The sequence below is a fragment of the Lissotriton vulgaris genome, chromosome 5, assembly GCF_964263255.1.
Source record: "Lissotriton vulgaris chromosome 5, aLisVul1.2, whole genome shotgun sequence".
In the NCBI taxonomy this organism is placed as follows: Eukaryota; Metazoa; Chordata; class Amphibia; order Caudata; family Salamandridae; genus Lissotriton; species Lissotriton vulgaris.
In genome coordinates, this window is record NC_141693.1 from 61,509,700 (window position 1) to 61,534,453 (window position 24,754).

A 24,754-nucleotide genomic window follows, 5' to 3' on the forward strand; every position below is an offset into this window, starting at 1 on the left:
GACATGTAGTTACTGGTTTACCTGGTTGAAGTTAAACAGAGCCCTGGCATCACAAAATGGATGCCACTGCCACAGACACGAGTCTGACCTCCCGCTGCTGGACGAAACTCCAGCAGGGGAGGCCTGGACAATAGGTTTCCTGTCAGGGGAGGTACCAGCACCTCTCCAGACAGAGTTAGTGTATTGGGGCAGGGAGGGTTGCATTCAGGGAATGCTTTTTCAGACACTGCGTGGGGCACACAAGGTGCTCCATGCATCGTCCAGTCCAAACCGGTTGCTGGGGCGCTCAACCCCAGCTCTGGCGCGAAACTGGACTGGACGAAGGGAAGGGGGTGTAACCACTATCTTCTCTGGTCTACCCATAGGAGGAACCTTTCAGGTAGTCCAGCACCCAAACTTAGTATAAGTATAGGAGCTGGGTCCCTAGGACTTTAGGTTACCCTGGACAAAACTTTGATACGAATCCTGGACCTTCGACGTTCCATTTCGACTTGAAGACGGAAGACATCTCCCTTGTGGTCAAGAAGTGACCACCCTGTTCAAACAGGCACCAACAGCAACTTTGCTGGTCTGCAGTTTTGAGGCTCCCGCCCGATCCCGAAGAGACTGCGACTCTGGACATGGAATTCCAGACATCTCTGACCCCGACCTTCGCTTACAGCAAAGCTGTGATACATGGCGGTCACGAGAGACGTGGGACCGGAACTCCAGGACATTCTGCATTTTGCTAATTGCATCGACTCCCGAGGTTTCTCGCAGTTGTGCATTGGGGTACTTGAAGCCCCAGCCCCGAGCACCATTTGCACCGAAGCACAGGCCCCCACACTCCACGAGTGTTCCGTGGGCCCCGCGAGTCCATTGGCTAGTGAGCCCCTGGAAGACTTTCTTTTGAAGTAAACTTGCTTTCCTGGTTGCTCCAGCTTCCCTACAAAGGAGAAGCCCCACAGACCTTGCTGGTCTGCAACAGAGCTCATCTCAACATTCTGAGTGTGTTGCGGTTACCAAGGCTTGTTGGGTCCAATCCGGATACCGACACCGCAGACAACTAGATCCATCGTGGGACAGCTCGAATCCAGTGCCTGGTCATCGTCGATGCCTCCTGGACCACATGTCTGAAGAGACAAGCTCACTGTCTTCACCCGAAAGCACCCAACATCGCCTGGTTCCTTCCTGGTACCTTCCTGGTCACTGGCTAGTGACCCAGACTCTGTCCCCTCATCTTTCAGGTTCTTCAGATTTTCGATCCACCCTTGGATCCACCCGGACACTATTCCTCTGGTCGCCTGCAGCACTTCTTTGCAGCTCTCCATTGAAATTGACAACGAAACCCGACACGAAAAGGCACTTATGCACCGGCTTCCCTGGGTAAGGTAAAACGAGTACTTCGGTGCTCCCGTGGGTCTTGACTCTCGAAGTGTCCTAGTTTTAAAGGGTTCCATCCAACTCCATCCGGAAGTGTCCTTAAATTGTACATTTGTAACTCCTTCGTTCACCTTAGAAAGTCAATGGTAACCCGCGGCTGTGTTTAGACACTGCACGCGTCTCCCGTTGGCCTCATACTTCCTAACCTTTGGTTGTTTAGAGTAGCCCCAACGATTCCACAGGCCCCAGGCCTGCTTTCGATTCCTCACATGGTTCTTATACCACTACTTTAGTATATGGTTTGAGAGGCCCCTAGGGCATAACTGTATTTGTGCAACTTATCGTGTGCTAATTGAGATTATTGTAATGTACTTTGACTTCTGATCTCATAAAGAGTGCAGAGAGTTGAGTTTAGATTAAATACATATATTACCTTGTGTGGTGTCCTTTCATTTGGTACTCAAGGGATTATAATTGATAAAACAACTTGCTTAATACGCTCTCTGAAGTCTTAGCCTGATGACTGTTGGTCCATGCTACCACTAGGATGGCTTTCTATAAGGTTGACTTTACAACCACCATCAATAAGGGTCGATTAGGCTGGTGCAAGGTGCCCACTAGAACTAGTGGACATCATATGCCAGGCTAACTTCTCACAAAAACTACAACTTTAAAGTCTGCAGGAGCAATAATGAAGAAAATATGGAAATGTGAAATATGAAAATGAAAATATGGTCTCAGCCTAAACAACGACTGGTGATTCCTAAAATAAACTTTTACACTCCAGTCTCTGTGGCCTCCCTATTATCCACTCATTTTCAAGACTCAGTGATGGAAAGGTGGAAACCGAAGGGTATTGATTCAACAGGAGATCTATTTAATGACAATCCGCTATGCTCATTCGCAGAACTGCAGGAGATGTCTGACTTGCCAAACAGGGATATTTTTTAATTCCTACAGATTAGGAATTTTTTATTAAAAATGAAAAATGAATTAAATGCAATAGAGAAGATCCCTATCATTGGGGCAGCCACCAACGTTATATATTAGTCTACCTAGATGAAAGTTTATTGGCCCAGCTCTTTATTGGAGACTAGCAGCCCGTCCCGACGTTGTCCGGGGCCCCGCGCCATTCCTGCAGTGCAGATGCTGCAGTGCCAGCCTCACTTCACGGGCCCCGGCCGGGGCCCGCACCATTCCTGCAGTGCTGCTGCTGCAGTGCCAACCTCACTTCACGGGCCCCGGCCGGGGCCCCGCACCATTCCTGCAGTGCTGCTGCTGCAGTGCCAGCCTCACTTCACGGGCCCCGGCCGGGGCCCGCACCATTCCTGCAGTGCTGCTGCTGCAGTGCCAGCCTCCCTCACGGGCCCCGGCCGGGGCCTCGCACCATTCCTGCAGTGCTGATGCTGCAGTGCCAACCTCACTTCACGGGCCCCATCCGGGGCCCCGCACCATTCCTGCAGTGCTGCTGCAGCAGTGCCAGCCTCACTTCACGGGCCCCGGCCGGGGCCCGCACCATTCCTGCAGTGCTGCTGCTGCAGTGCCAGCCTCACTTCACGGGCCCCGCACCATTCCTGCAGTGTTGCTGCTGCAGTGCCAGCCTCACTCACGGGCCCCTGCCGGGGCCTCGCACCATTTCTGCAGTGCTGCTGCTGCAGTGCCAGCATCACTCACTGGCCCCGGCTGGGGCCCGCACCACTCCTGCAGTGCTGCTGCTGCAGTGCCAGCCTCACTCACGGGCGCCGGCCGGGGCCCTGCACCATTCCTGCAGTGCTGCTGCAGCAGTGCCAGCCTCACTTCACGGGCCCTATCCGGGGCCCCGCACCACTCCTGCAGTGCTGCTGCAGCAGTGCCAGCCTCACTCACGGGCGCCGGCCGGGGCCCTGCACCATTCCTGCAGTGCTGCTGCAGCAGTGCCAGCCTCACTTCACGGGCCCTATCCGGGGCCCCGCACCACTCCTGCAGTGCTGCTGCAGCAGTGCCAGCCTCACTTCACGGGCCCCGGCCGGGGCCCGCACCATTCCTGCAGTGCTGCTGCAGCAGTGCCAACCTCACTTCAAGGGCTCCGGCCGGGGCCCCGCACCATTCCTGCAGTGCTGCTGCTGCAGTGCCAACCTCACTTCACAGGCCCCGGCCGGGGCCCCACACCATTCCTGCAGTGCCAGCCTCACTTCACGGGCCCCGGCCGGGTCCCCGCACCATTCCTACAGTGCTGCTTCTGCAGTGCCAGCCTCACTTCACGGGCCCCGGCCGGGGCCCCGCACCATTCTTGATGTGCTGCTGTTGCAGTGCCAGCCTCACTTCACGGGCCCCGGCCGGGGCCCCGCACCATTCCTGCAGTACTGCTGCTGCAGTGCCAGCCTCACTCACGGGCCCAGGCCCCGCACCATTCCTGCAGTGCTGCTGCTGCAGTGCCGGCCTCACTTCACGGGCCCCTGCAGGGGCCCCACACCATTCCTGATGTGCTGCTCCGTGCTCCCGGCCGCTCCTCCCCGCGCTCCTGGCCGCTCCTACCTCTGGGCATGTCGGACCTCGCAGGGTGTCGGTTCCGCGCTCCTGGCAGCTCCTCCTCGCGCTCCTGGCCGCTCTTGGCCGACCTGTTTACTTTACCAAAATGTCCGACCCTTGATGTCAGCACGAACGTCGATAGCGCACACGCCCACCTCAGAGATGGCGCTACTTCCAAGGGACTACTTTGGCAAAGAACGTACTTTGCCCTTCTAACATATATATTTTTTTGGTATATAGCCTATGTCCATCTGCTTACCCTGACAATTCCAATGATGTACTGGGTGTTTGAATTGGCGCTGTGGTTCCCGAGTTTACCCGCCTTAAAGGTTCCCAGTTTTCTCTTTATAATAGTAGTATAGATAGGGCTCCCAGTTTTCCGTTTTTACTGATTTTTACAGATAAATACAGACAGAAAACATTCATTTTCTTGTCTGTATTTATTTTTAAATGTGGATAAAAACGGAAATTGGGTTGCATTTTGAGTAATTCTAAATACCGTCTGCCATGACTGCCAGGCCAATAGATGTGTAGATTGATAGATAGGGGAGTTAGAAAAGAAAATAATTTTAGTAAAGAGGTTTTAACAGCAGTTAATAAGCACAAGGTTGAAACTGAAATTTGCATATTTTCATAAAAGTGCATTGATTTATCTTCTGGTGTTTACAGCACTGAAACCTGACCGACATTCAAGCATGAATGCACATTTATAGGTTAAATAAATATGGAAAAATACTAATTTCAGCTTACTTTTTCCACAAAAACAAAAATAAATATAGATAAAATTAGCAAAAAATAAATATGGATAAATACAGACGGAAGTGGTAAAAAAATAAATACCATAAAACCGGGAGCCCTAATTGGAGATTATATGTCTTCCATTGGTTCAACCTGTTAAAGGTTATTAAATATGTTTTTATGGCCACATAGTGCTTTACCGCACTGCATATGACATTTAAATTATTTATTTATTTAATGATGTATTCAGATGGAAGTTACTGGTTGAATTTGTATCAGGATATTCTGCACAATGTTTTTTTATTTCAATAAAATGTTTAGATGAAACTCAATGGTCAAGTCTGCCTTAAAATATTAGAGGTGCTTATTTATTGTCACTTTGCACTTTATTTACTACAAGCTCACCGTCTGCACCCGAAAGCACCCGACATCGCCTGGTTCCTTCCTGGTCACTGGCTAGTGACCCAGACTCTGTCCCCTCTGCTTTCAGGTTCTTCAGATCTTTGATCCACCCTTGGATCCACCCAGACACTTTTACTCTGGTCGCCTGCAGCACTTCTTTGCAGCTCTCCATTTAAAACGACGACGAAACCCGACACGAAAAGGCACCTATGCACCCGGCTTCCCTGGGTGAGGTAACACGAGTACTCCGGCGCTCCCGTGGGTCTTGACTCTCGAAGTGTCCTAGTTTTAAAGGGTTCTATCCAACTCCATCCGGAAGTGTCCTTAAATTGTATATTTGTAACTCCTTCGTTCACCTTAGAAAGTCAATGGTAACCCACGGCTGTGTTTAGACACTGCACGTGTCTCCTGTGGGCCTCCTACTTCCTAACCTTTGGTTGCTTAGAGTAGCCCCAGCGATTCCACATGCCCCAGGCCTACTTTTGATTCCTCACGTGGTTCTTATACCACTACTTTAGTATATGGTTTGAGAGGCCCCTAGGGCATAACTGTATTTGTGCAACTTATTGTATGCTAATTGAGATTCTTGTAATGTACTTTGACCTCTGATCTCATAAAGAGTGCAGAGAGTTGAGTTTAGATTAAATACATATATTACCTTGTGTGGTGTCCTTTCATTTGGTACTCAAGGGATTATAATTGATAAAACAACTTGCTTAATACGCTCTGTGAAGTCTTAGCCTGATGACTGTTGGTCCATGCTACCACTAGGATGGCTTTCTATAAGGTTGACTTTACAACCACCATCAATAAGGGTCGATTAGGCTGGTGCAAGGTGCCCACTAGAACTAGTGGACATCATATGCCAGGCTAACGTCTCACAAAAACTACAACTTTAAAGTCTGCAGGAGCAATAATGAAGAAAATATGGAAATGTGAAATATGAAAATGAAAATATGGTCTCAGCCTAAACAACGACTGGTGATTCCTAAAATAAACTTTTACACTCCAGTCTCTGTGGCCGCCTTATTATCTACTAATTTTCAAGACTCAGTGATGGAAAGGTGGAAACCGAAGGGTATTGATTCAACAGGAGATCTATTTAATGACAATCCGCTATGCTCATTCGCAGAACTGCAGGAGATGTCTTACTTGCCAAACAGGGATATTTTTAAATTCCTACAGACTAGCAGCCCGTCCCGACGTTGACCGAGCCCCGCACCATTCCTGCAGTGCTGCTGCAGCAGTGCGAGCCTTACTTCACGGGCCCCAGCCGGGGCCCGCCCCATTCCTGCAGTGCTGCTGCTGCAGTGCCAGCCTCACTTCACGGGCCCCGGCTGGGGCCCGCACCATTCCTGCAGTGCTGCTGCAGCAGTGCCAGCCTCACTTCACAGGCCCCGGTAGGGGCCCCGCACCATTCCTGCAGTGCTGCTGCTGCAGTGCCAGCCTCCCTTCATGGGCCCCGGCCGGGGCCCGCACCATTCCTGATGTGCTGCTGTTGCAGTGCCAGCCTCACTTCACGGGCCCCGGCCGGGGCCCCGCACCATTCCTGCAGTGCTGCTGCTGCAGTGCCAGCCTCCCTTCATGGGCCCCGGCCGGGGCCCGCACCATTCCTGATGTGCTGCTGTTGCAGTGCCAGCCTCACTTCACGGGCCCCGGCCGGGGCCCCGCACCATTCCTGCAGTGCTGCTGCTGCAGTGCCAGCCTCACATCACGGGCCCTGGCCGGGGCCCGCACCATTCCTGCAGTGCTGCTGCTGCAGTGCCAGCCTCACTCACGGGCCCCGGCCGGGGCCCCGCACCATTCCTGCAGTGATGCCAGCCGATTTGGCCCTGTAGCAATCCTGTTCATGAAGTGCGGGGCTCAAACGACTGCCAATGTTAAGTTCAGCACCAGCCTCGGGTGTTCGCTTCTGTTCCCTGGTTTACACTGAATAACGCTGCCCGCTCAAAATCAACCTTATCGTGTTTATTTTTAAGCTTGATCACTCGAGTCTTTTTGCTGAATTAATTGGGCAATAACTGTTTTTTTCCAACTTGGGTGAACTCATTTCGTTCATGGGTGGGGTGTGGGCATGTTTCTCTCTTTCGTCTGCCCAGCTTCCTGAAGAACTCTTCTAAGCTTCTTTCGGCTTCTTCACCATTTAGAGGTCAGTGAAGAAGGATGCTATATTTTGTAGAAGTCAAACAGGCCCGGACAATGATGCATTATTCTTTCCCCGAGTCGGAACATACTCTGGGTACCAACTTTACACTGGAACCGATTTCCTAAGACCCCTTTGCAAACCACTATGTGCAGTTTGCATACCGACCGACATGCCTTTGAATTGAAACTCAATTTGCTATGAGTCTGTTGCACAAATAGGGGCCTTGCAAAGTGCATATTCATGACCAGCCTCACTCACGGGCCCCGCACGGCCGCACCATTCCTCAGTGCGCAGCTGAGCAGCTCAAGCAGTAGTCCCGCTCAGCCTCAGCCGCTGCTAGCCTCACGCTGCCCGCGCACCATTCCTGTGCAGTGCTGCCAGCCCATCCCCCCACACACACTGCATTCCAGTCAGGCAGGCTCAAGAGGCAGAGCAGCAGTCAGACTCAGAGCCGCTCAGCCTCAGCCGCTGCCAGCCTCACGGGCCCCGGCAGGGGCCCCGCACCATTCCTGCTGCCAGCCTCACGGGCCCCGGCCGGGGCGGGACCGTCCATAATTTTAAAATCATACATCAATGTATTAGTGAGGAGCGCGGGGCCCTGCGGGGGCTTGTGTTACACCCCTGCTTTAGCAGCATTCTTGCACCTATGGGCATCTCGATGTCGGGTGTCAGTTCCATGCTCGTGGCCGCTCCTCCCCGCTCACCAGCATCGCGCACCCCGGACATGGGCACTCTAGCAGCATTCTTGCACCCCTGGGCATGTAGATGTCGGGTGACGGTTCCGCGCTCCTGGCCGCTTCTCCTCGCGCTCCTGGCCGCTCCTACCTCTGGGCATGTCAGACCTCGCAGGGTGTCGGTTCCGTGCTCCCGGCCGCTCCTCCCCGCGCTCCTGGCCGCTCCTACCTCTGGGCATGTCGGACCTCGCAGGGTGTCGGTTCCGCGCTCCTGGCCGCTCCTCCTCGCGCTCCTAGCCGCTCTTGGCTCCTGGCCGACATGTTTACTTTACCAAAATGTCCGACACGTGATGTCAGCACAAACGTCGTTAGCGCACACGCCCACCTCAGAGATGGCGCTAATTCCAAGGGACTACTTTGGCAAAGAATGTACTTTGCCCTTCTAACATATATATTTTTTTGGTATATAGCCTATGTCCATCTGCTTACCCTGACAATTCCAATGATGTATTGGGTGTTTGGATTGGCGCTGTGGTTCCAGAGTTTACCCGCCTCAAAGGTTCCCAGTTCTCTCTTTATAATAGTAGTATAGATATAGATGTACAGCTCTGCTGCTCTTGCTTACTAAATATTGGTGTATTTGAATTCTCACGTGGGTGTAAAATACAAAAAAAGACCTATACTAACTGTTCCTTCCAGCTCAGATCATCTTCATGGCCAGCTGCATCGCATAAGTGCTCGATAACAAGACCCCAGCTTAGCTGGCAGACAAACTATACTTGTTCAAGGAACGACATCTGACAAGGAGCGAGGATATCACCAGACTCAAGACAAAAACCTGTACGAAGAAAAACCCAGAAGGCAAGCCTTCTCCGTTTATGCTCCCAGGTTCTGGAACAGCATCCGTATCAAAGTGGAATAAGCTCCAACCCTCCCCCAAGCTAGGAAAATGTTGAAGACCCATCTCTCCAATGAGTATTATCCCTGACCCGACCGCCCACCCTTGACCTTCCCCAACATCTGTATCTTCCCAGGGGCCATCCCCTCAGTTTGCGCTTTGTATCCAGGCTGTAAGTACTGAGAATATATTTTGAAACTGTCAGCATCCAGTAACAGATGTTCAGATTATAAATTCTGGCCACACATATCCAAATTTTTCTTAAATATGTTACATCTAGACCATCACGGCTGATTAACTATATTAAGACCTTGTCCTATACAGGTGCCAGTCACATTTAGGGTCTGTGAGAGAACAGATAACCAAATAAATGATTACAGTCTGTGACAGAAAACAGACACAGGAAGAATGCAGGCCCCAACCCTAGGCAGGGTCTGTGACAGAAATCAGACACAGGACAGTGCAGGCCCCAACCCCAGGCAGGGTCTGTGACAGAAAACAGACACAAGAAGAGTGCAGGCACCAACCCCAGGCAGGGTCTGTGGCAGAAAACAGACACAGGAAGAGTGCAGGCCCAAACCCCAGGAAGGGTCTGCAACAGAGAACACACAACCAAAACGAGAAAGGGGGCACCAAATGTTGACACAAACTGTGGCAGCGAACAGTCACAGGAAGGTAGCGGGTACCAGCCTCCTATGGGGTCGGTGACAGAGAACAGACATATTGAGAGAGCGTGTACCAGACTCCTAAAGGATCTCCGACAGAGAACAGAAAGGCAGAGCAAGACAGCAGGTGCCAGCCTTATACAGGGTCTGTGAGAAAAAACAGACAGCATAACATAACATAACAGGTGTATTTGTAAAGCGCATGATTACCCATAGGTGTCCTGGCGCTGAATAACAGATGTTTATTGTTACCCAACTCAATGGTACTCATTTTATCTTCAGATGGATGAAAGTCAAGTCAAGTCAAGTCAGAGAATTTATATAGCGCACTACCTACCCAGAGGGTCTCAAGGCTGAGTGGACCCGCTGGGATTTGAACCTGTGACCAGGAGGTCAAACACAGGCCCCTGCAGTGGCTGCTTTAGTCCACTGAGCCACCAGACCCGGTCACAGCAGGCACCATACAGAGTAGACGGTAAGAAAGAGGCAGCCAGAGAGACAGAGGGGAGACATCAAGCCCTTTCAGGGTCCATGACAGGAGTCAGACCAGGTTCCAGCCCTTTACAAGTTCAGAAGCAGGAATCAGACGCCAGCCTCTTACGGGGTCTGCAATAGAAAACAGGCAACACACTCACACAGGGGTCTGTGACAAGCAAGCTGCCAGAACGAGAGAGAAGACACCAGTCCTTTACCGGATCTGCAACAGGGAACAGGCACAAACCTTATACAGGGCTGCAACTGGGAAAAGGCAGGATTAGCGAGAGAGCAGGCAGCATGCTGATGCAGAGTCTGAAACAAGGAAAAGACAGCCAGACCAGGAGAGGTGGGACCGACCCCATGCAGGGTGCATGGCAGGATGTCAGCAGTCAGATTGAGAGCGTAAACAGTAGGGTCAAAGGTTTTGGCACAGGATCCCTGTGACAAACTGCTTCCTGGCCCGGATTATCTTCATGTGCAGGAGGCCTGTACCACGAGCCCCCTGACAAGACCTTACATCAGGAGTGTTAAATGATTGGCTTTGAGCTGTGGTTTAGGTAAGGAGCCAAGTTGGACCGGCCACCAGCTATCTGTCCAAAATGATGGATTGTTCCCCAGCACCAAAACATCGGTCTTGGGTGAGTTTAGCTTCAGATAAACGTCTGTCATCCAATTAGCTATAGGGCTCATACAGTCGTGAAAATTAATCGCCGTCTGGCTGGAAGGACTGCTCAGCGAGACGACAATATGAGTGTCGACACGAGGAAAAATCCATACATTTTTACCAGCCTGGCAATGGGGGTGACGTCGAGGTTAAAAAGTGTTGGACTCAAAGGAGAACCCTGAGGATCTCCTCAGGGCAGCCTGAAGGAGGGTGAGACAACGTTCCCCAATGCCACTTCTTGAGACCGTTCAGACAGGAAGGAGCACGGTAGGGACATTGCCTTATCCCTGATCCCGATGGAGGTCAACCGGTCCCACAGCTGCCCATGATTGACAGTATCGAAGGCCGCTGACAGGTCCAGGAGGATCAGAGCTGCGCTCCATCACTGTCTAAAATCTGCCTGAGTTCCTCCGAAGCAGTGATTAGAGCCAGCTCTGTGCTATGGTAAGCACGGAATCCTAATAAGAAGGGATCCAGAATAGCATTATCATTGATAAATGAAGATAGTTCAACATTTATCGCCTTCTCGATGACTTTAGCAGGAAACAGAAGTCTCGACACTGTCTATAATTGAGAGTCTTCTTAGCGTTCAAGTTGGGTTTCTTTAGTAAAGAAAGTATGGAGGCTTTCTTCCATTCCATTGGGAAGTACCCCGTTGTGAACATTGTATTAAAAATCACTATTAATGGAATAGCTATAACTTCAGGAGAAGTATGCAACATTTTAGGGGGGAATGGATCTGATGGGGAGCCAGATTTAGTTACAGCAATGAGTTTAGAAGTATGTTCAATTGTCATAGTAGTAAAGAGAGGGGTAGCTAATTCAAATGTATCTTGTGTCTTATCATGAGATATAGATTGAATCTTATTGAGTTCGGCCGGAGTCTGAGCCAGGCGCTTATCCTGCAGCACAAATGAGCCAAAAACAGACTTGACCTTGTGCTGGAAGAACTCTGCTAAGAGGTTGCAGAATTCCTGACTGATATCGGGAGCAGCTGGCAGCTTTGTCAGTTTCTTTACCGTAGTAAACAAAGCTTTAGGGTAACTGTCGCCCGCTATAATTTTCTCAGAGAAGTATGAGGCCTTTTCCCTGAGGATAAGTTTCTTGTAGGATTTAAGTTTAAGTTTATTATGCATAGTTAGTTAAAACCAGTGCAAAACATTTTACAAAAGAAGTTTTAAATATCATAAAAGTTTGTTCATTATAATCATCATTAAAAAAGCTTACACTAAAAGACCCAGTCTGATTGTCCAGGAGCATTTATCTTAAGGCGGGCAGCATATTCCCTTGAGTCCTGTTGACCACCTACTTGTTGCCTATGTCAACGATCGAGAGGTTTTTTTTGGACAGTTTTTGCTCGATCATTGCAAGGAACTTAACATATCTACAGTTCAGTATCGTATTCGAAGGATTCAGGTAGGCGAGCACCGCTTGACTTCTAGTGCGAGTCCCTAGCTGCTTGAACTGGTCCTTTAAGAGCTGTTGGCGAGCTGGCCGTAGCTCTTCGCAAAGACAGGTCATGTGAAGTATATCGCCCTTGTCTGTGTTGCAAAACGGACAAAGTTTGTTGCCGTTGCTCCTGAGCCATGGTGGAAGATGCTCTCTACTGGACAAAACCCCTAGTCTGTATTTCAAGAGCTTCAGTTTTGTGGCCTTAGGATAACCCTGACTGAAGTATGATTGTGGTGTCAGCAATTTATACGAGTTTAGTGTCATCCATGCATGGTTTCTCTTGGCGAATGTGGCCTTATCCTCAAGTAAGGATAGAGATTTGATAGTTTTCCAGTCTCGTTTTTTTAATGGGTTGTGCCCAAGTTGCATGTCCCAGATCGCAGTTAGATTGGTGGCCCCCAGGGCTGCCTTCAGGTAAGATCATGCCTGAGATATGTCCCTGCCTTGAATATCTTGCCATAGCAACGAATTTAGAGTGCTGGTAGTGGCCGAGTGAAGTTTATGGCAGCAAATGATATAAGCTCCCTGTCTCGCAAGAGCTTGTTTTTGCAATACAAATTCCAGCCTAAGTTGGGCAGGCGATGTGTTGGACGGGAGCGAAAACATTATTCTGTAGGCTTTTGTCTGGATTGGAAGATAAGTTTCTTGTAGGTTTGAAGAGACAATTTATATTACATTCGAGTACTTGCATTATCTTCAAGTCTCCATTGTTCTCTAGTTTATGACATAGTTGTTTCTGAGCTTTCAGCATGTCATTAAACCATGGGTCTGAAGGTGTCCTGCTGGAACGTTGACACTGTTTGAGGGGGGCTAATTGTGTCATACCTGAATCAAGCCAGGAATGGTATTGGGCTGTGGCCTGATCAGAGTCAGTAGACAAATGAGGTAGAGTTTCTAAAAGAAGAGGATTTAAAGGTCTAGCTTCTACTTTCTTCCAGGGGCGACTAACATAAGGTTCTCTGGGAACTTTAAAATGATTTTTTGTGGCAATCATATATCAAATAGGACTGCCTTATGATCCGACCAGATCATAGGCAAAGCTCCAGTCCAACTTAGATGGGAGTTGTCTGAAAAAATCTCATCATAACAGGGTCCAGCGCTTGGAGTCGAACCCTTCACAAGTTGACACATCCCTGCGCTATCTTTCTGATCTAAGGGAGCTTTTGTATGTGGATCAGCGACATCTTCCAGATGGAAGTTAAAATCTCCAAGCACTGTAAAATTGTAGTATTCAGCTTTGCGAGCTAAAAAGCAGCATAAGTTATCTAAAAAAGTGACCTTTGATTTGGGCGGACGATGGAGTGAAATTCCATTAAAAGTGGGTTGATCTTATAGTTCAATTTTAAAGTCAAATACTTAGCAGTCCTTATTGTCCATGTTCGCTTTAATAAAAGATTTAAAGCTAGATTTGAGAATAAGGGCAATCCCCCGCCTTTTTTACCTACCCTATCTACTTTATGAATTTTAAAACCTGCTGGTAAGGCCAAAAGTAGATCCGGGTTTAAGGAGGCATCTGCTCAAGTCTCTGTAATAAAGGCTCTCTCTATCTGATTGATTTCTAAAATCTCTCGAAATGCAATAGCATTGTTATTAAGGACCTCACATTAATGAGTGCACATGATACCCCCCTGGGATATGCCTTAGTGGTAATGTGGGTTTGGGTAGATAGTAATAATAATAATATAATAATAATAATTCCTTTATTTAGATATAAAACATATCTTTAAAAGATTGCACAAATCACATTGTGTACAGTTTTAAAAATAAAAAATGATTGAAAGAGTAGAAAAAATTCAGCTGGCTATGTTAAAATCCACCTAGCTCCCAGCTCTTTTCCCGCCAGCTCAACATCCAGTGTCTTTATTTGAAAGTTTTTCCCAAATCACATTATGTACAGTTTTGTGAGAAAAAAGATTTAAAGGGGAAACCCGTACAGACATAAATAGCATTAAAAAGAATTAAAAAAAAAAAAAAAAAAAAAAAATAATAAATTAAATGAATAAGAATTTAAGCTGTTTTATAAAAGGTGACCTGGTGTGTCCCAAACATCTCCCATCGTATTCAATTGCAAAATCAAACCGTAGGGGGTACGTACGACAGAGTTTCGATTGGTGTTATTAGCCCCCTGGTCAGTGGGAATTCTGTTACAGAACATTAATTAGTCAGTGGGACCGGTGGCAATGCCGTGGCAGTTTTCTTGATGTTAAGGTAGCGATACGCTTGTTGAATAAATTTGGCAATTTTTATATTTAAAACAGTATTGTCCGTGCACAAAGCGGCAATGATGGCATGCCTGCAGGTCCGGACCCCCAACCTGTTCCATTCTAACCTGAGCATGCACCTGCGTTGGGAATTAAAGGTGGGGCAGATACAGACCACGTGCATAATTGATTCTATCGCTAACCCACATCCTCTACAGGTTGTGTCCCCCTCTGTGCGGCGCCAGATGGGTAGATTTTGAAGAAAGCGCCAGTCCCCCATTCTTAGGGCGATAAAGCAGCGTTTTAAATGGAGTGAAAAAGTGGTGGATAAATACTTAGCTGCGGATACTTGTTTGTAGGAGTTTACTACTGCCCAAGAATGGCTGCGTTTCGTGAGGAGGGCTTTATCTGTAGCGAGAGATATCGATCTCACACATTTTTTAATTGCATTTTTAAAGGCACACTGGCTGGGATTGAGGGCCCAGAGATCAGCGGCTAGATAGTGAGATGTGCTGGATAGTTAGGCCACAGTCCCACGCTAGGTAAGGGTCAATACATGGTCTAGAACTTGTCCTACCTTACCATTGTAGCTTCATTAAAGTTTCTAAGCTACACTTATAGTAGGCTTCAAAGTAGAGATATCTGGCCTAAAACCGGCAGCATGGCTGGCGCTGAGCGCGTTCCGAGCGCGGACTGGCACAGACTGGCTTGCCTTCGCTGCGCCAGCGGCGCACTCGCTGCGTGCCCGGGTTTAGCCCATCTTTTATAGTAGCCTGCTGAGCTCCAATAGACTATATCATTACCTCACAAAATGGCAGTCAGCCGGAAGTGGCTCAAACGAGATCCAAACGAACCAACTCTCTCTGCATCAAACGGGAAGAACCCGGGTGGACTAGAGAGTTGATCCAACAAGCAGGTAAAGTGCACGGTGCAAAATATATTGATTTTTAAAAGACTCAAGGAGATCACACAATTAAAATGAGATTAAAAGCATTAGAAATCACAACAATTAAAAAGAGCTTAAAAGCGTTCCCACTGGCTGCCCAGAAAAGTCCACTCTGTATTGGTATAAAAAAGGCTAGCACAAGCGGCGCTGTGCTTACTTTCCGCATCCGGTGGACTGCCTGTGAGGAGGGTGGGAGCCGGATAGGGGGGGCTTGTCCTGATCACCCCGAGCCCAGTCCAGTGCTCTGCACCTTGAGGTGAGGAGGTCGAAGACTCTAAGCTCCCCCAGACCGGGAGCCTGTGATCGCAGCCCAGCCTGACGGTCATTCATCCTGTGAGGGGTCCCCGAAGCCAGCGAGCTTCAAGCAGCCAAAGCTACAGGAGATCTTCACTCTGTGCCCAATGATGATGCGAGTTTGGCGCCTGGACCCTGCGTGTCCCTCTGTGTCTGATGAACCGTGCACTCCTGGGGAGTCATCTGCACAGATGCCCTTGTGACCCTGTGCGCGTCATAGTGCATTGCTGCAGCTCTTCTGCACCTTCTGTTGTGTCCGACGACCTTGTGAGCCCGTGTGCCACACCCTGCGTTGCTGCACCTCTTCTGCTGTGTTTGTGCCCATGTGACCGTGTGTGCCACACCCTGCCTTGCTGCACCTCTTCTGCTGTGTCTGTGCCCATGTGACCGTGTGTGCGACACCCTGCATTGCTGCACCTCTTGTGCTGTGTTTGACAATCTCTGGTGGGTCAAGGTCCTCAAAGAGTGCAGATTGCCATCTACTGAAACCTCAAAGATTCAAAAAGACAAGCATTTGCAATGCAATAGGTCTCGCAATTACGAGAGTTTGAGCTATTGGCATTGTAAATGACAATGCCTTTTATTTATGTTTCATTTTTTGAAAACATAAATAAAAGGCTTTGTCACTTACAAAAGCTTTAACTCACGTAAATGCGAGACCTATTGTATTGCAAATGCTTGTTTTAACTGGGTATCACCTAAAAAAAACAATGACTCTGGCAGGCTATTAGGAAGGGGTAAAATGCAAATGTTCACTTCTGTCATTTACTGATTCTGCCATCAATCAACGACGTACTTTATTTTTAAAAAGTGTTGCGCGTAATGCGATTTCAACATACTGTAATATTTTTTGCATTTTAGACTAATTAGTCTGCACAACATGTGACCTCTTGCCCTAGTTATATTTCGACACCAGTTAGAATCTTAAGGGCCGCTGCCTACTGAAATCTTCATAGTTAATATGCACACAGAAAACAATGCGAGTGACAAGTTGTTTTCCCCTCCGTTTTTTTGCTATAAAAATCCCTAAGTAATTCACAATTAATCTAAGAGAAAGGGCAACATTACATGGTACCTTTTGATATTTATGAACCTCCCCTGACAGTAGCCCAACCTCCAAAAGAAGTGCAGTGCTCGTAAATGGTCCCATATCACACCGAATACGTTCACAGCAGCACTGAAGCAGGAAAAACCAGCACTCACCTCCTGTCCCCAGAATGCACATGGGCAACTAATGACGTGTATTAATCAGGCCTTAGATAACCTGGCTCCCTGGAAAATCATTACCAGCATGCACTTCAAGCCATCGGCTGCCTGGTATACGGAGGCTTTGATGGCAAAAAAACAAGCAGGAGTTGCGTGAGCACGAGCGTGGCTGACGTCAGCGGCGCGGCTGACGTCAGCGGCACGGCCGCCTGGGCTTGGAGGCTGCTGGGGCGCGAGGGCAAAGATTTGGGGACGGAGCAAGGAGTTGTGCGGGGGGCATGCGGGCAGCCGAGAGGGAGCCGGAGCCTCAGGAAGACGCACGGGTGGAACGACGAGGCGCAGTGGCGCCTCCCGCTGCCGCCAGCAGCCATGGCGCGGGCGCGAGCTGCGATCCTCGGGACTGGACTTGCGAGACCTACACAGGTAAGGAGAGCTGCGACTCCAGCGGATGGGACAGATCTGGGTGCTGGGGGGCGGTGGGGTGGGTGAGCCCTTCTCAATTGTGCTGGTGTGCTGTGCTAGCAGAAGGGAGCACTTCGGGGCGCATTGACGGGCCGTGGAGTCTTAACTGCAGGAGGTTTGCAAGGGAGGCAGGAGATGGGTACTGCGCGTAACTGTGGTGAATGCGTGCCTCCCGATCCGATTCCAGCAAGCTGCGCGTGCCCATCTCCTGTCTCCTTTTTAGCCCTAAAGGAGAGTCGACAACTATAGATCTCGCTGGCGGCAGCGATTCGCGCTGCGTCGCCAGGTGCGAGACCTAAAGAAATCATATAAACGGTCCTTTTCGGACTTGGAATACTCTTCCATCAGAAATCAGAATGAATGCCTCTACCATCTCTTTCAAAAAGGGAGTTAAAGCAATTCTCATGGCACAACTCACTTATTACAGTCTAAGTTATTCTGAGATTCAATAGTTCCCTTGCTAATTTTCCTCTCTTCGTTAAGGATCCAACTAAACATCCTAATTTCATTTTTCAGCCCAGGACTTTCTATTAACTGTGATGCTCCTGTTATGTACTCTACGCTTTTTCCCCTGTACACGAACTGTTCATGTCATGCGTGATCTTTCCTCCATTGAATTTCCTTTTCATTTGTTATGCTATTCGTGATTTTTCCTTCTTTCATTGTTATGTATAACTAGCTTTGCTGATTGGAAAGCGCTCCGATATCTGCAAGGATCTTGTCCGCGCTATATAAAACCTTCAAAATAAATAAATAAATAAATAAATATGAGCCTGTGTGCCACACACTGTATTGCACCACCTCTTCTGCTGTGGTTCCATGACCATGTGGACATGTGTGCTTCACCCTGCATTGCTGCAGCTCTTCTGCTGTGGTTCCATGACCATGTGGACATGTGTGCTTCACCCTGCATTGCTGCAGCTCTTCTGCTGTGGTTCCATGACCATGTGGACATGTGTGCTTCACCCTGCATTGCTGCAGCTCTTCTGCTGTGGTTCCATGACCATGTGGACATGTGTGCCACACCCTGCATTGCACCACCTCTTCTGCTGTGGTTCCATGACCATGTGGACATGTGTGCTTCACCCTGCATTGCTGCAGCTCTTCTGCTGTGGTTCCATGACCATGTGGACATGTGTGCTTCACCCTGCATTGCTGCAGCTCTTCTGCTGTGGTTCCATGACCATGTGGACATGTGTGCTTCACCCTGCATTGCTGCAGCTCTTCTGCTGTGGTTCCATGACCATGTGGACATGTGTGCTTCACCCTGCATTGCTGCAGCTCTTCTGCTGTGGTTCCATGACCATGTGGACATGTGTGCTTCACCCAGTATTGCTGCAGCTCTTCTGCTGTGGTTCCATGACCATGTGGACATGTGTGCTTCACCCAGTATTGCTGCAGCTCTTCTGCTGTGGTTCTATGACCATGTGGACATGTGTGCTTCACCCTGTATTGCTGCACCTCTTCTGCTGTGGTTCCATGACCATGTGGACATGTGTGCTTCACCCTGTATTGCTGCACCTCTTCTGCTGTGGTTCCATGACCATGTGGACATGTGTGCTTCACCCTGCATTGCTGCAGCTCTTCTGCTGTGGTTCCATGACCATGTGGACATGTGTGCTTCACCCTGCATTGCACCACCTCTTCTGCTATGGTTCCATGACCATGTGGACATGTGTGCTTCACCCTGTATTGCTGCACCTCTTCTGCTGTGGTTCCATGACCATGTGGACATGTGTGCTTCACCCTGTATTGCTGCACCTCTTCTGCTGTGGTTCCATGACCATGTGGACATGTGTGCTTCACCCTGCATTGCTGCAGCTCTTCTGCTGTGGTTCCATGACCATGTGGACATGTGTGCTTCACCCTGTATTGCTGCACCTCTTCTGCTGTGGTTCCATGACCATGTGGACATGTGTGCTTCACCCTGCATTGCTGCAGCTCTTCTGCTGTGTCTCTGCTCCTGTGAGCCGGTGCGCCACACCCTGCATTGTCGCGTCAAGTCTTCTGACACTAACAACTCACACCGCACTGCCACACGGAATCCTTTGAATCTAGTGCAAGGTCCCAAAACACCCACACACACCCCTTCTGATCCTCTGCAGCCGCCTCTGTGGCTCACAGTATACAGCCTATGATCCCAGCGCTCTGACAGACACACTGTGTGCTCTTTACGGGTTCTTATAAAGCCCTTATGGAGTGGATTCACTTACAATCCCTAAACACAAACAAACATACCTTGTATTTTCAGCAGCCTTCGCTAAGGACACATAACACCCCTAAATTTACATTGTATCCTCTTAAAGAATTAACAAGTGTATTCATTTGTGAATCGTGATCGTCCACAGACGTGCCTTGTGCTCCTCTGCAGCTTCTTCCTCTGTAGAACTTACACTGTCTTCACTTGTGAATCGTAAACACCCACATACACTCCTTGCACAGACCTCTCTTTGGGCCCCGCGGGGGCATTATGATCCATAAACACCCACAGACACACCCTGTGCTTTTCAGCAGCCTCCTCAATGGCATAAACAGGGAGGGAGACCAGATGACTCCATGCCACGGGGACACAACTTTTTCCATTTCTGGGCTTTTGATTTAACAGATCAGTGCATTGTGGGAGGTGTAGTTTTGGTTCACTTTACTGGACCCTATTGCTTCAACACACCAGATGATAATGATATGTAAAAAGCAAAATCCAGGAATGGAAATGTGTTGTCCCAGTGACATGGAGCCTTCTGGCCACCCTATAGAAATGGTGACTTGTGATCTCTGAACACCCACACAGACAGTGTGTGATCTTTGACTGCCCCTGGTGTGGCTCACGAAGTGACTTTGTGATCCCTGAACATCCACAAACGTACCTTGTGCTCCTCTGCAGCCTCCTCTATAGGACTTGCTGAGTGAGTTTTATGCTCCTTGGACTCCCGGCAGACCCAGCATATCATCCTCTGATCCTCTGCACAAAACAGCCTCAGCTTCTCATCATGTTTCTCGCATTGATTTTCCTCCGGGGGCTTCACGGGGGGCAGATGAAGCTGTTTTGCAATTTCCACCATGTTCCCCAGTTGTCTGTTGGGTCGGAGTTTTTTCCTACGAGATATTTCCCTGCACTGCGGACAGGGGAAGTTTTCATCTCTTCCCTCCCAGCTCTGGGTGATGCAGGAGCGGCAGAAGTTGTGTCCGCAATCAATAATCATCACCGGATCCTTAAAATATTCCAGACAGATGGAACACGTGGCCTCTTCCTGGAGGTTCCCGAGCTGAGCTGCTGCCGCCATGATGCAGAAATGCCGGAAGTGAAGGTAAGTTTCACTTTCTCTTTGTGCAGTGGGTGTGTCTGTGCGTCTGTCCTTCTCTGGGTGCAGTGGGTGTGTCTGTGCGTCTGCCCCTCACTGTGGCTGCGCCGGGACTTCCGCGTTCATGTTACAGTCACAGAGCAGAGATGAGAACTGACTCCTCTGCTGCCTGTGATCTCACTCGAGGTTTCCCTCCTTTCTCAGCAATTTGGTTTTGTTCTCAGATTCTGTTAGTGCCGGGAGCGGTCTCCTAAATATGGATTTCTATAAAATCCTCTGTGTGGTTTTGAACGTTTCAATTCTACGTCTGGTTTTTATAATATTTGTTTTAGAACTGTACTGACATCTGGAAAATAATTGTGAAACAATTTCTTTCTGCATTTGCTGTTTCACTTAATGTTCCAAAGGCTGAAATATAACTGCTTTCTCAATCCTTCACCTGTAATAATTCATAATCAGGTCACTGGCATCACCCGCAATCGGAGGAGCAATTTCTGCCGCAGGGTTGAGTAAATTATACATCGAGATGAGGCAAATTATGCGGCGTAACAACAATCTCTGACCGCATTATTTCAATATCGTGCACTTTTATGTAACACAATCATTGTCTGAGCAGATGTTTAATCTCATTACTGCAGTTTAACACCTCACTACAACTTATGGCGGCCAAAAGCAGTACAAAAGGGGGTGGTAATGGACGGAGCATCTGAACCAATCAAACACTCACACCCAGTCAAAAGATCTGGGTTTAATCCATCACCGTTCTTTAGCCCACTCTGCCACCCCAGTTCCGACATGGCTATATGCAAATCAGTCTGACCCTGTGCCTCATGGGAACAGTCCAGCCCGAACTGCCAATCCATGCCTTCCCTGGACCGAAAACAAGCTCCTGAGGACCGGTTTCTGGCATTCCAGCCGTCTTCAGCCCGGCTTGCTTGAATCCAGTGGCAAAGTGAGCAAGGGACTCACGTCTGAGCATACCATGCCACACTTATGGCGGCCAAAAGCAGTACAAAAGGGGGTGGTGATGGACGAAGCATCGGAATCAATCAAACACTCACACCCAGTCAAAAGATCTGGGTTTGATCCATCACCGTTCTTTAACCCACTCTGCCACCCCAGTTCAGACATGGCTATATGCAAATCAGTCTGACCCTGTGCCTCATGGGAACAGTCCTGCCCGAACTGCCAAGCCATGTCTTCCCTGGACCGGAAACAAGCTTCCGAGGACCGGTTTCTGGCATTCCAGCCGTCTTCAGCCCGGCTTGCTTGAATCCAGTGGCAAAGTGAGCAAGGGACTCACGTCTGAGCATACCATGCCACACTTATGGCGGCCAAAAGCAGTACAAAAGGGGGTGGTAATCGACGGAGCATCTGAACCAATCAAACACTCACACCCAGTCAAAAGATCTGGGTTTAATCCATCACCGTTCTTTAGCCCACTCTGCCACCCCAGTTCAGACATGGCTATATGCAAATCAGTCTGACCCTGTGCCTCATGGGAACAGTCCAGCCCGAACTGCCAATCCATGCCTTCCCTGGACCGAAAACAAGCTCCTGAGGACCGGTTTCTGGCATTCCAGCCGTCTTCAGCCCGGCTTGCTTGAATCCAGTGGCAAAGTGAGCAAGGGACTCACGTCTGAGCATACCCTGCCACACTTATGGCGGCCAAAAGCAGTACAAAAGGGGGTGGTAATGGACGGAGCATCTGAACCAATCAAACACTCACACCCAGTCGAAAGATCTGGGTTTAATCCATCACCGTTCTTTAGCCCACTCTGCCACCCCAGTTCAGACATGGCTATATGCAAATCAGTCTGACCCTGTGTCTCATGGGAAAAGTCCAGCCCGAACTGCCAAGCCATGCCTTCCCTGGACCGGAAACAAGCTTCCGAGGACCGGTTTCTGGCATTCCAGCCGTCTTCAGCCCGGCTTGCTTGAATCCAGTGGCAAAGTGAGCAAGGGACTCATGTCTGAGCATACACTGCCACACTTATGGCGGCCAAAAGCGGTAAAAAAGGGGGTGGGCTTGCAGCACTGGTTGTACCACCTACAGAAGCAGCCTGTAAAGTGTGTCTCAGGCCTGCCATTGCAGAGCCTGTGTGCAGTCTGGTACTGCCATGTTGACCGGGCAAGTGCACCCACTTGCCAGTCCCTAAACCTTCCCTTTTCTGCATATTAGTCACCCCTATGGTAGCCCAAGGGCAGGGTGCATTGTATGGAAAAGGTAGGACATGCCCGGGAAACAACAGTTAAAACGCAACTGTTACAACGCACTACTTTTACAACGCAACCACTACAACGCAGGATCCTTTACAACGAATGCCTTTACAAAGCATGACATTACTTAGCAGATGCTATTACAACGCATGTCATTACAACGTAAGTATAGGTAAGTTTATCTTTTTTAAAACATTTATTTAATTTGGGTTTTGGGGTACAGGGGTATTTTTAGGTTTCAGGGCTAGGTTTGAGTTTGGGGGTACAGGGGTATTTTTAGGTTTCAGGGCTAGGTTTGGGTTTTGGGGTACAGGGGTATTTTTAGGTTTCAGGGCTAGGTTTGGGTTATGGGGTACAGGGGTATTTTTAGGTTTCAGGGCTAGGTTTGGGTTTTGGGGTACAGGGGTATTTTTAGGTTTCAGGGCTAGGTTTGGGTTTTGGGGTACAGGGGTATTTTTAGGTTTCAGGGCTAGGTTTGGGTTTTGGGGTACAGGGGTATTTTTAGGTTTCAGGGCTAGGATTGGGTTTTGGGGTACAGGGGTATTTTTAGGTTTCAGGGCTAGGTTTGGGTTTTGGGGTACAGGGGTATTTTTAGGTTTCAGGGCTACGTTTGGGTTTTGGGGTACAGGGGTATTTTTAGGTTTCAGGGCTCGGGTAGTTTTTGGGTTCAGGGCTAGGTTTGGGTTAATGGGTACAGGGGTATTTTAAGGGTTTAGTTTTAAAAAAAACTACTTTAAATAAATTAAATTAATTAAATATTTATTACTTATAATTAAAAAAAAATTATATACTTACCTATACTTACGTTGTAATGGCATGCGTTGTAATAGCATCTGCTATGTAATGACTTGCGTTGTAAAGGCATTCGTTGTAAAGGATCCTGCGTTGTAAAAATCGCATTTTAATGGTATGCGATGTAAAAGTATGCGTTTTAACGTCATACATCCGACATGCCCTGATGTGTGTGGCATGTCCTGATAGTGAATTACAGCAGTCTTCATTTTTCACTATTGCAAGGCTATTTGTTCTCCATAGGCCAGAATGGGAAGTTTGATTATAACATCTTACAATAATAACTGACTCAGGGAACTAGGTAGAAATTTGAGTTTAGTATGCATGAACTCAGAATGATGAAATGCATCTTTTAGTGAAGTTGGTTTTAACATTCTGTGTGTGAAAATACCACTTTTAGAAAGTAGGTATTTTCTTGCCTAACTATCCAAGCCTGCCTCTGCTAGGTTGTGTATTCCTTGTCTGTTTTTTGAGTGACAGGGTTTGGGTGATTCCAGGAGACAGGGTGAGTCAGCACAGGGCTGAATCGAGCTATCTGCATAGAGAGTGATGGGAGGGGTGGCACCTGGATCTGAATAGGTCTATGCTTGCCTTCCACAATGCTGGCTCCACCTCCTGTGGTGTGTCTAATGTCCCTGGCCCACACTGTCAAAGGAAGGAAGGAGTCCTGTAAACAAAGTGCTCCAGGACTGGCCAGAACTGGTTTGGGCTAGGTACAGACACTCTTTGCCTTCAGAGAACAAAGAGAATAGGTGTATGAAAGGGGGGGACCTAGACCCCAAAACTTTTAATCACTTCTGGGAAAGAAGAATAACCTTTGCTGAGGAGAGGAGCCAGGATCTCAAGAAAGAAGCTCCAGACGAGATTGAAGAAAAGGAGTGTTGGCAGCTTTATATGGGTATCTTGGGGAGCCAGTATCCCATGAAAGAAGCTCCGGAGCAGACTGAAGCATGGGAGGGTCAGCAGCTTTATATGGGCATCCAGGGGATCCGGGATCTCTTAAAAGAAGCTTGGGAGGAAACTGAAGCAAGGGACGGTTGGAAGCTTTATATGGGCGTCCAGGGGAGGCGGGATCTCATGAAAGAAGCTCCAGAGGAGACTGAAGAAAGGGAGGGTCAGCAGCTTTACATTGGCGTCCAGGGGAGCCAGGATCTCATGGAAGAAGCTCCAGAGAAGACTGAAGCAAGGGAGGGTTGGCAGCTTTATATGGACATCCAGGGGATCCAGGATCTAATGAAAGGAGGAGACTAAAGCAAGGGAGGGCTGCAGCTTTATATGGGCATCCAGGGGGGCCAGGATCTCATGATAGAAGCAGGAGACTGAAGCAAGGAAGGGTCGGCAGCTTTAT

At 48.8% G+C, this 24,754-nt stretch overlaps 1 protein-coding gene across 1 annotated transcript in view; it reads right to left on the bottom strand.

The window, feature by feature from the left end:
- Positions 1-20,438, bottom strand: part of LOC147710165 (E3 ubiquitin-protein ligase TRIM39-like) — an 87,245-nt gene extending 66,807 nt beyond the window's left edge. The window contains exon 1 of the mRNA XM_086920857.1: positions 19,960-20,438. Coding sequence (XP_086776983.1) covers positions 19,960-20,376 — 417 coding nt within the window. The 5' untranslated portion in view covers positions 20,377-20,438. The remainder of the gene's footprint in view (positions 1-19,959) is intronic.
- Between the last annotated feature and the right edge of the window lie 4,316 nt (positions 20,439-24,754).